This window comes from Papaver somniferum, chromosome 3, assembly GCF_003573695.1.
Source record: "Papaver somniferum cultivar HN1 chromosome 3, ASM357369v1, whole genome shotgun sequence".
NCBI lineage: Eukaryota > Viridiplantae > Streptophyta > Magnoliopsida > Ranunculales > Papaveraceae > Papaver > Papaver somniferum.
This window is the reverse complement of record NC_039360.1, coordinates 213,616,662-213,626,632: the sequence shown is the minus strand read 5'-3', so window position 1 is coordinate 213,626,632 and position 9,971 is coordinate 213,616,662. Positions and strand designations below refer to the sequence as shown.

The 9,971-nt window shown below is 37.2% G+C and overlaps 2 protein-coding genes across 2 annotated transcripts; one reads left to right on the top strand and one right to left on the bottom strand.

Moving 5' to 3' along the window:
- The first annotated feature begins 1,340 nt into the window (after window positions 1-1,340).
- Window positions 1,341-2,582, top strand: LOC113358603 (protein ENHANCED DISEASE RESISTANCE 2-like). Its single transcript, XM_026602207.1, has one exon. The coding sequence runs from the start codon at window positions 1,430-1,432 to the stop codon at window positions 2,381-2,383; it is 954 nt and encodes a 317-aa protein (XP_026457992.1). The 5' UTR covers window positions 1,341-1,429; the 3' UTR covers window positions 2,384-2,582.
- A 2,093-nt stretch (window positions 2,583-4,675) lies between these two features.
- LOC113358602 (mitochondrial carrier protein MTM1-like) lies at window positions 4,676-9,755 on the bottom strand (the record flags this gene model as incomplete). Its single annotated transcript, XM_026602206.1, has 10 exons — window positions 4,676-5,122; window positions 5,268-5,326; window positions 5,892-6,029; window positions 6,206-6,297; window positions 7,380-7,479; window positions 7,717-7,887; window positions 8,034-8,093; window positions 8,568-8,696; window positions 8,953-9,036; window positions 9,567-9,755. Coding segments are annotated over 10 exons (1,161 nt in total), but the record flags the coding sequence as incomplete, so codon positions are not given.
- Between the last annotated feature and the right edge of the window lie 216 nt (window positions 9,756-9,971).

Sequence of the window (9,971 nt, the reverse complement as noted above, 5' to 3'; positions counted from 1 at the left end):
GATTTAGTTGATAAAGGTTCTGTGAAGATTCAACATGTTCCTTCTGAGAGTCAGATTGCAGATTTATTCACAAAAGGCTTATGCTCACCTACTTTTACTTCTTTACTTCAAAAACTGTTGGGAGATACTTCAAGTGCTGCTGTTGATGTATCTGAGTGTCAGAATTCTTCATGTACTGCTGTTGAAGATGAACTCTCCTCTGACAATGAAGTTGCATTGTTTTCTGGACTTGCTCTTCACTCTTATGTTATGTTTTGATTTTCAGTTGTTGTTGTTTTTTGTCTGTCTGTCAAGTTGATTTCTGTGGCTGCCAGTATCAACTTGATGGGAGCTGTTAAGAATAGTATTCAGTCAAGTCAAACCTTGTCAAGTCAAAGTCCTGTTGACTTTACAGACAAGTCAAGTTCTGTAATGATAAGACAAATAAATACTCTCAGACAACCTGTATTGTTTTTAACAATTCATTCAATAACAAAAACACTTTTATGCTTCTTATCTTCTATCTCTGATATTTCTCAGAGGATGCGAATCAGAGAGATTTAGAGATAGTAAAAGAATTAGTTGGGTATTAGTCTTCCTAAGTTTGGTTCTTAATTTTACCGCGGAAGAAGGAAAAAGAATTTTGCTCATAATCGATAATTGAAGAAAGAAAGAAAGAAAAAAATTAGAAGGGAGAGGAATGAAACGCGTCACACGTGAAATTTTTTTTCGTTTTGCACACATCAGTGCCACGGTATCATCAGGGAGGAGAATATGAAGGAGAAGAGCTAGGAAAATAGCATTTCCATACTTATTATGCTATTTTTTAATGATTTTGGATCCGAAAATTATCTAGCTCGGAATAAAATTTTGGATACAAAATCAAAGTGAAAAATGTTGCTTCAAAAAAAGAAAAAAAAGGTGAAAAATGATGGCGTATAAAATTTTCGGATTCAAACATGGACGATGTCCAATTCGCATATGGATTTTCGGATTCATACATGGACGATGTCCAATACGCATCCATATGCATCCGTTTACGTCTCATAGTGGCCTGGCCTAACCCGCCTCCTGTTTACTTCCCAAGGTTAGGAATCTCTACCATCTCGGATGGGAATTTAAGCCGACGTAAAATCCCAAAAATGAAGGTGTGAAACACCAATCCGTAATTAAGTTGGTGGTGTAGGTCGATACCGCCAGCTGTCACCACGGGTGTTCTCGGAATTGCAAAAAATCTGTACAGCACTGCCACTCTGCCAGGCTTGCCAATTATGTGAAGTGGCATTACAGTAATATCCACAAATGCTAGGGTATTTATATCTCATCTCTCCAAAACCTATTTTATATATCGACACCCAAGAACGGCACACACAATCACAATCTCATCACTAGAGAGAGTACTGAGAAGAGTTCTAAATTACAGTTTCCTATCGGAAAACCTAACCGGACAATGTGTCCGACGAATCAAAAACACCGGAAATCCGATCACAAATACACCGATGAAGAGAGCTGTTCGTCAAAATCCGATCACGAAGAAGACTGGAGAGAAGAAGTAATCAACAGTGGTTCATTGAAACATGTGGATCTTCATACAGGAACAAACGGTTGGGCATCACCACCAGGAGATTTATTCAATTTAAGGAGTAAGAATTTCTTAACCAAGAAACAGAAATCACCGTCAGGTAATTGGATTCTGAAACCCGCCGGAGTCGATTGGTTACGATCCAATTCAAAGCTAGATAACGTGTTGAACCGATCCGATAATCGAGTCATGAACGCTTTGAAAAAGTCGAGTACATTAGAAAAGCCATTTATATTTGCAGTGAATTTGCAAATACCAGGTAAACCTTTTACTCATTCAGCAGTGTTTTACTTTGTCGCGAACAATAAAAACGATTTGAGTCCACTAGTGAAACGATTCATTAACGGCGATGATGCTTTCCGTAATCAGCGATTCAAGATAGTGAATAAGATCGTCAAAGGACCATGGATTGTGAAAACAGCTGTAGGGAATTACTCAGCTTGTTTATTAGGCAAAGCATTGTCATGTAAATATTATAAATCGGATAATTATTTAGAAATTGATGTTGATATTGGGAGCTCAGCGATTGCTAATGCGATTTTGCATTTGGCATTGGGTTATGTAACTTCAGTTGTTATTGATATGGGGTTTTTGGTTGAAGGACAGACTGAAGAGGAATTGCCTGAGAAATTATTAGGTGCTGTTAGGATATCTCATATGGAAATGTCTAGTGCTACTTTTGTTGAATCTAGTATTGATTCTAATAAAGGGAAGGTTAATAATAATTGTGTTGGTAGAGGGTCGGGGTTTTCTAAAGTTAATCATCATAATGGGCATGTTGGAGAAGCTAAATCTAGTGATGATGGTGATGAACAAGTTTGAGATTTTTAGCCTTTAGGGGTTTGTACATCTCAAAGGGTTGTAGATAGTATCAATGAATAACTTTGGAGATTTTAAAATCAGATTTTTTTTTTAAATTTGATTTGATTCTCTTTGCAATGGTAATTTTTGTTTATATTGTTTTTTAAATTTTAATTTTTGTAATTTCTGAAATTTTTAATGGAAATGGTTCAGCTCAGCATATCCTCTTTATCTTTTGATTACCTGTATTTTATTTTAATTTTTGTGGGGATTAGATTTGTTTGTCTTTTCCTTCTCAAATTAGTTGTTGGCATCTTTCTTTTGAGTATTTGTGTGAAGATTTGATCTGTCAAAAGTTTGACAACCTATGTACTTGTGGAGTTGGCCTACTACTACTCACAATGACACACATTACACAATAAGTTGTTTCATTCAGAAGAACGCTTTAGGTGATGCAAATTAGTGGTCCTTGGCAAGATTAAACTAATCACTAGGCTTGCTACATTGAAACCCCTTCCCCTTTGAGTACTGTTTGTTTGATATTGAGACAGCATGTAGTTGGTTTCAGAAGTGCATTTTTGACTTCTCAAACCCCAGCAAGAAACAAGTGTGTGATGCTGTTTCTGTGCCAACTAACTTTTGCTGCCTTTGTCTATGATTTTGATACAACATGGAGTTGGTTGAGAAGCATTAACTCGAATTTCAATATGCATGGGACGGGATGGGCGATGTCTGTGCACTGTGCTTCTGTATGGGGAAGTGGCATTGGCTTGTCTGATTAATCATATGTTATCTGTTTCTCTACATTTCAGTTCTGACTACAGATTTATTGCATTTGGCACCACTTGGCAACGTCTCTTAGCAAAGGTTTGTCTGGTCCTTTGTACAGCATGGGGGTGGAGGTGGGCTGGCAGTAGGGGATGCTGATAGGGGAGTATGGTAGTGACATTTGGGGATGGTGTGGCAGCTCTTAGAGGCTAGACGTTATTCACCCTACACAAACTCTACCTGGGAATCAGAATCGGCCCATAAAGTCCTGCCGAAAGTGGCAAAACCGTAGGTCAAAAGTTTACGCACGTTTAAGATCCTTACTTGTCTCCCCCAAAATTTAATGGTACTGTATCTGTGGTAGGTTGTTTGAATTGTTTTTCAATTTGTAAATGAAGGAACACGTGCATGATCCACTACCGTTCCATAGTTTCTTCTGCGAATCATGCAAAACGAAAAACTCAGCATCAAGATATTTCCTGCATGGTGCGGAACCGGTGCTTGAACATTAGTACTTTTATGTTGTCATTTCTATGTAGTTGTTTCTTTTTCTTGATCTTGATTCACCCCCACCAGCGTTAAAGAAACACAATGAGTCATACTTTTGACTCTGCCGAGAAAGCCAGCCATAAATCTAATTGTTAATTACTTCTTTATTTGATTAGATTACATCAAAGAAATTGGGTTTAACTATGAATAATTCAGCTTGTGAAGGATACAGCTTATTTTATTTTGTATTTTTTGTTACGGAAAATAAAAAATGATGTTGGGATTTAAACAAAGTGGCTTGCACGTGGCAAGCATCAACATCCTTTGTTTATTCAAGAGTAGATTGTTCAAGCATTGAGCAAGAGTTGAAAATGATACTAGTACAAGATTTTAAGACTCCTCATCCACATACTCAGTTTTTTGTTTCATTTCGGATTTCTACTTCCAAAAGAGTGCAATAGTGTGGAAACAAGAGGCTGAGAAATCAACATCAAAGATTTTTAGACAAGAGTTGACATGATTCAGGATCATGGAACTTAACCTTATGTTAACGGATTGAATTCAAAGCCACTGTGAGAGATCGCTATCAAAAATTTGAAAGTTAAGGTCAATAATATTTCATAGAAAAATCTTCAGAAATGGCAGAATCTTCCTGTATCACACAAGTATTTCTGGCTTAAGCTTTTCCAATAAGCTGAACAAAAATCTAAGTCAACTGAATTTTATTTCTGTCACCTCGCATCGTTAAATTTTTTTTATCACGTCTCCTACTTGACAATGCAACACCACTTTGCAAAAGCATAACTGGGGTATAGAAAGTACTTTCTGCTTTTTAATTGGCAAGCTGTTTTGGGGTGAAATTGTCGCTTGATGTTATTCTTTGGTTCTTAGCTTCTGCTTCATGCAACTCCTGCCTTCTTCACGCTTCTTTGTGCTGCGGATTTCTCTCTCAATATAGCTAAAGCATCCGCTAGCATAGTTGCTTGTGACAATTCCACAACCTTAATTGTTCATTTCAACTCTGTAGTCTCTACCTTGAATTCCAAAAACAATGTAGAAGAGATAATTGGTAACTTATTTATATTTGTTTATATTTGAATTGTTTCTGGAATTAATTACTTGATGAGCAACTTATTTATATTTATTTCAAACTGGAACAGAACTTGCAACATGCAGTATTATTTTGCAATTTCAAGGATTCTTGAATCTAAAACAATGTTTTATCAGCTGCCCTGAAGGAGATAGTGGTGTAGCTTCTGATTAGTGCTCTTGTAGGGTCTCATATGTACCACGCCGTCATGGCTGCCTTACAGCCAAGGACGTATGAGGGTGAAATTTTTGGAACAAATATCTTCTAACGCCTATCAAACACGAGGAGACGTATGTCTTTGGTGTAAAACATACTTGACAACTTCGTAAAATGAAACAACAATTCCAACTGATGGTCCTGCACGGGCAACACGTGGACCAACTCCCATAAAGAGCCCCTTCACCCCTCCGTCCCTGTTTAAATGTATTTTACATCCATAAGAATATTGCTGCTTTGCATAAAGAGAAAATCATCGGGTGCACCTATACGGTGTAGAATTGCTTGAAGTAACACAAAAATACTAAATATATGAAAGATAGAAAGAAGATAACCACACACCTCCAAACCTCCATTACCGTTTGTCTCGTCGTCATATTCAACTGCCTCACAAGATCCTTCTGAAAATGATAATCCCATTAGATCAAATAGAAAATATGGGAGGATAGTTCAACACTCAGACAACCCTCGTTATCATATGTTTATCTTATTAATACTCCGTCCTCCAAAATAGATTCACCTGTACCACAGTTTCCTTCACCTTTATCTTAAACTTATCTATGTTTTTAATAAGTCAATTCTCGTTTGTGCATAAATTGGATTTCCAGCGTTTAAGGGATCTATTTATTTGAGCCTAAATTTCAAATCGAACACCAATAATTGTAGACCAGTTTTAGAGTTGAGTTCTACCCATGGGCTTATATCTAGCTAGAGTTGGTACCCTAACAGAATGATTGAAACAATGGAGGTGAAAATGAATATCACCATGCTACGGAATCGATCTTTGAGAAACTCAGTGTTTCGTTTCGAGAAGTTGAAGTTAACTGGCTATTTAACATTGCAGGGTGCTTTCAACTGCACAAAAAAATTCTTAAGAAACTGGCTCACCAGAACTGCGAGTTTATATCTACAGCATTTCAATGGATCTGCACATAACATTTTACTAAGTTTGTTTTAAGCACATACCTCTACCTGTCTCCTAGTTTTAGCAACATCAAGAGGACATGTAGCAGCAGCAGCAAGGCTTCCTGCAATAAAACCTGCAGAGAAATTTGCTCCCAGCACAATTGTCCCATTTTCCTCACCAACTAGGCCAAGTCTCATCTGCAAAAACATGAGTATGAGACACCACCACCCACACAAAAATCCTGTGTGTGTGTACTTGTATGTGTGCGCGCACGTGTGTGTGTGTGTGTGTGAGAGAGAGAGAGAGAGAGAGAGAGAGAGAGAGAAAGAGAGAGAGAGAGAGAGAGAGAGAGAGAGAGAGAGAGAGAGTTTACAGGCTCAAGGGTCGACCAGCAAATCGCAGAAAATGGAACATCACGAGCAACCTGTGCTCCTACCCCTGTCCACAAGAGACGGTATCCTTGTACTGCTTACAACAGAATGAATCCCCACATCATATTAGCTAAACTAGCAACTGTTGAGAGAAAATATTTTTGGCGAAGATTAAGGTGGATAAAGCGAACTTTTAGTATTTTAGTTATCATCATCCAAGTACCTTGTGTATCTCTCGTTTCTATTGAAAAAGAAAAAAGAAGTTGTGTATCTCAGTGCTATCACCATTTATGACACATCAAAAAGTATTTATAGCGATGCTATCTATAATGCTTGATCCTCCACTAAATGCTTTTCAGGTCTTTATTTCCAAAGCCTTCACTATGGTGTGCACACGAGGCATGCGAGATAGTGCCAACATGTAGCTTATCTGAACTAACATCTACAGTCATGTAAAATTATTTCAGTAATGACTGCTGTTTTACCATTATCAGTTCATTGAGATTCTGTGCACAAATTATATAATAATTTCATTGAGATAAGAACAAACATATTAGTATATGCTATGAACCATAGAGGGAAGAAATATACATCTTATATAACTAGAATTCCATTAATGTCACCAAGTTTCGTTCAAGTAAAGAACGGCTGTAGTAGATTTGAATTGAATCCCTTGCTAATATACCTCTGTACTATTCAAGACTGATGCATAGGTGATTCAACGAGTTGTTACTAAGTTCCCAACAGCCTTTTGTTGCTAATATTTACATAAGAACTGTTGATAAGGCAAGCAAACAAAAATAATCCCTGAAGAAAGACGTGAACTTATTGGGTATGGTCCAATCTAGTAATAGCCATTAGCTATGCTATCTAGCTATATACAAGGTAATCTACTTGAACATCTAAAAAGACTACGAAATAATACTCCCTCCGTTTCTGCAAAAGTGTTACCATCAGTTTTTCATTTTAGCCTGTTTTTAGACCAAAATGAAAAAGTGATAGTAGCACTTTTGCAGAAAGCAGAAACAGAGGTAGTAATAAAAACGACAATCTAAGAATCGAATAGTGTATAAAAATTAGTATGATGTGCACTCATGCCTAACACACACACACACACACACATATATATATATAGAGAGAGAGAGAGAATAACAATAATAACCTCTAATAACTTACAATTATGCAAACTGTATGTCCTGCTGACAGGATTAAGGACTCCAAGTAAGGTTTTCCAAACCCCTGGAGGCTTCACTCCATTTTTTAACTCTTTAGACGCCTACCAGAAAATAACACATTGACATTATAACAAACAATCAAAACTAATTTAAATGCTTACTAAGAACTATGAAGGTTAGATTCAAAAGCTTCACAAGTAGGAGATCCCACAACTCTCACATGCTCGAATGTTCATTTTATAGATTGCACAAATGTCTTCTACCTTATTTAAGGGACACCGTGGTACATATGAATATGAATCAACTACTAATGAAACAACAGAATCCTATTAAGGTACCTGCATGCGAGTTCGTGCGACTTCAATAGGATAGCAAGAAATGCAAGCAAATGAGCGCGCAACTGCACCTGCTACAAAAGGTGCATATGGTGTCAAGTGAGGAGCATGGTCAGCTGTCAATGCTTGAATCCTGTTTCGAAATATATCATAGCAAGGTAAGTATATCCCGACCTGGTGAAGCAAACATGCGATAAAACGTCAGTAATAGTAAAATGAAAAGGTTACATTAGTATCATACCCAGTACTCTAGAATACATTGTACTTAGTCCTTGGAATGCAAGGTGAAATGCAAATAACGGACAAATATTTTGACTTATAGTCGGTATGGCCAGAGCTAAGGCTGCATTTGTGCCTCTCCATAGCCTTATGAATCCTTCCTACACAATATACTGTAGGATAAATATCTGAAATGCACTAAGAGGTTTTCCACTATAAATGCACATTACTGAGCTGAGTATTATCCTGGTCAAACAGATGAAAACAGGTTCAGTGGACCAGAAGTCTACTGGACGACCAGCACCAATCTTTGCACTGGGCAATACTGACACAGATTCGGATATAGGCTTTGATGAAACATAAAATAAAACACAGATTTGGAATAAAACCATAAAAGTAAAAACCAAACATAAAGCTCAAAATTGTAAACATAATTCAATTTAACACAACAAGTAAGAGAGGTTTGGCGAAGAAATTGGCTTAGGTTCAGGATTTGAGTGTTGAGACTAACAACCTGAAATTGAGACTCGTCTACACCATAATTAACTGATTATAGAAAACAATAACATAAATGTATTTGCTTCTGAGTTTCCTTCCATGTGCATGGTTATAAGTAACAGTGTAGGTGCACCAACCTGTCGAACAATTTTGCTGAAGACATCCAGAGTTCCTTTATACTGAAAACAATCAGGAGGACAAACCAGTTTAGTGCCAAGAATTTCAGGATGGGTGCAGGATGGTGAACATCTTATTTCTGTAAACATCTGAACATAACCAAAACCCAAGTTTAATCTCAGAAACAAGGTATATAAACAATGGTACAACTCCAGGTCTCAAAATGATGTCGTTTCACCGACAGATTATACTTTATAGAGCAAGAGGAAGTAAACTATAAGCATTTCAGCTGGAATGATCATGATACATGTCATGAATATAACTTACTCATCAAACATGTGATTCGTTAGAAGAAAAAACAAAAGTAAACAAAGCCAAGAGTTAAGAAAATTCTTTTCCACATACCGGCCCAATAGATCCCGTACGGCTATGAATATGGTGCTGTTGATGAGAATATGGCACCCCGGCAGCCTGCGCTTGCAACCTTGTCTGTAGTTTAGAAGGCTAACGCCATTAAAGTCCTGTAGGAGCTCATCCATATCAAGCAATACTCTGACATATATAATGCAATTTAAACACCAACGACCAATGTGTTAACCCATGTTGGTATCATGCATGCTCATAAGCCACAAGTCATCTTCTTCCAAATCATGCTTGACATTATGGGTGGCATAAAATCATAATAGGAAAAAAAAATGTACCCTTACAGTTCAGTGGTAGTATGGATTGATTACAACAAATTAGGGTATGAGCCTAAAAATCAACTCAATTATATTACATAAAGACAAGTTGTATACCGTAGTAGAACATAGAAAAAAGCTAAACGGGGGTTACCAATCCATAAAACATAAATTGTGGAATTACAGAAACGAAAACGAAAATTTGACTGCCTCTTGTTCATTTCCACCTATTAGAATTTGATAAATGAGTACTTTCTTATAATGGGTAGCTAAATGGAACAAATAAAAATGGGCATGTTCTATAAAAGCTGAAAATTATGAATAACGAAAGACGATTACCTTGACAACATCGAGAGGATTAACAAGGATAGCTGAGATAACAGCAGCACCAGCAGCAGAGAAAACCCGCTCTCCAAACCCTAAATTGAAGTCAGAAAAGGTCGCCGAATGAATTTCATTTTGAGAAGGAAAAAAATAAGGGGAATGTTCTTGTCTATCTTCCGCTAAATGGCTTTTGATGATGATGAAGACGAATTAGAAATAAGAACTTTTTCATCAAAATCAACTCGCGAAGATTCAGAATCAGTAGGCCTCATCCATGAAGGATGAGTTTCAGCTACCATCCTTTCTTCCTTTGGGGACCAAGCACACGAAACGTCTCTCTTTCTAAAACCAGAGTCCAGGAGACGAAATCTTATGCCGGAAGCTAATAAAGCTTTTCCGACGGTGTAGATGTGTGTTCGC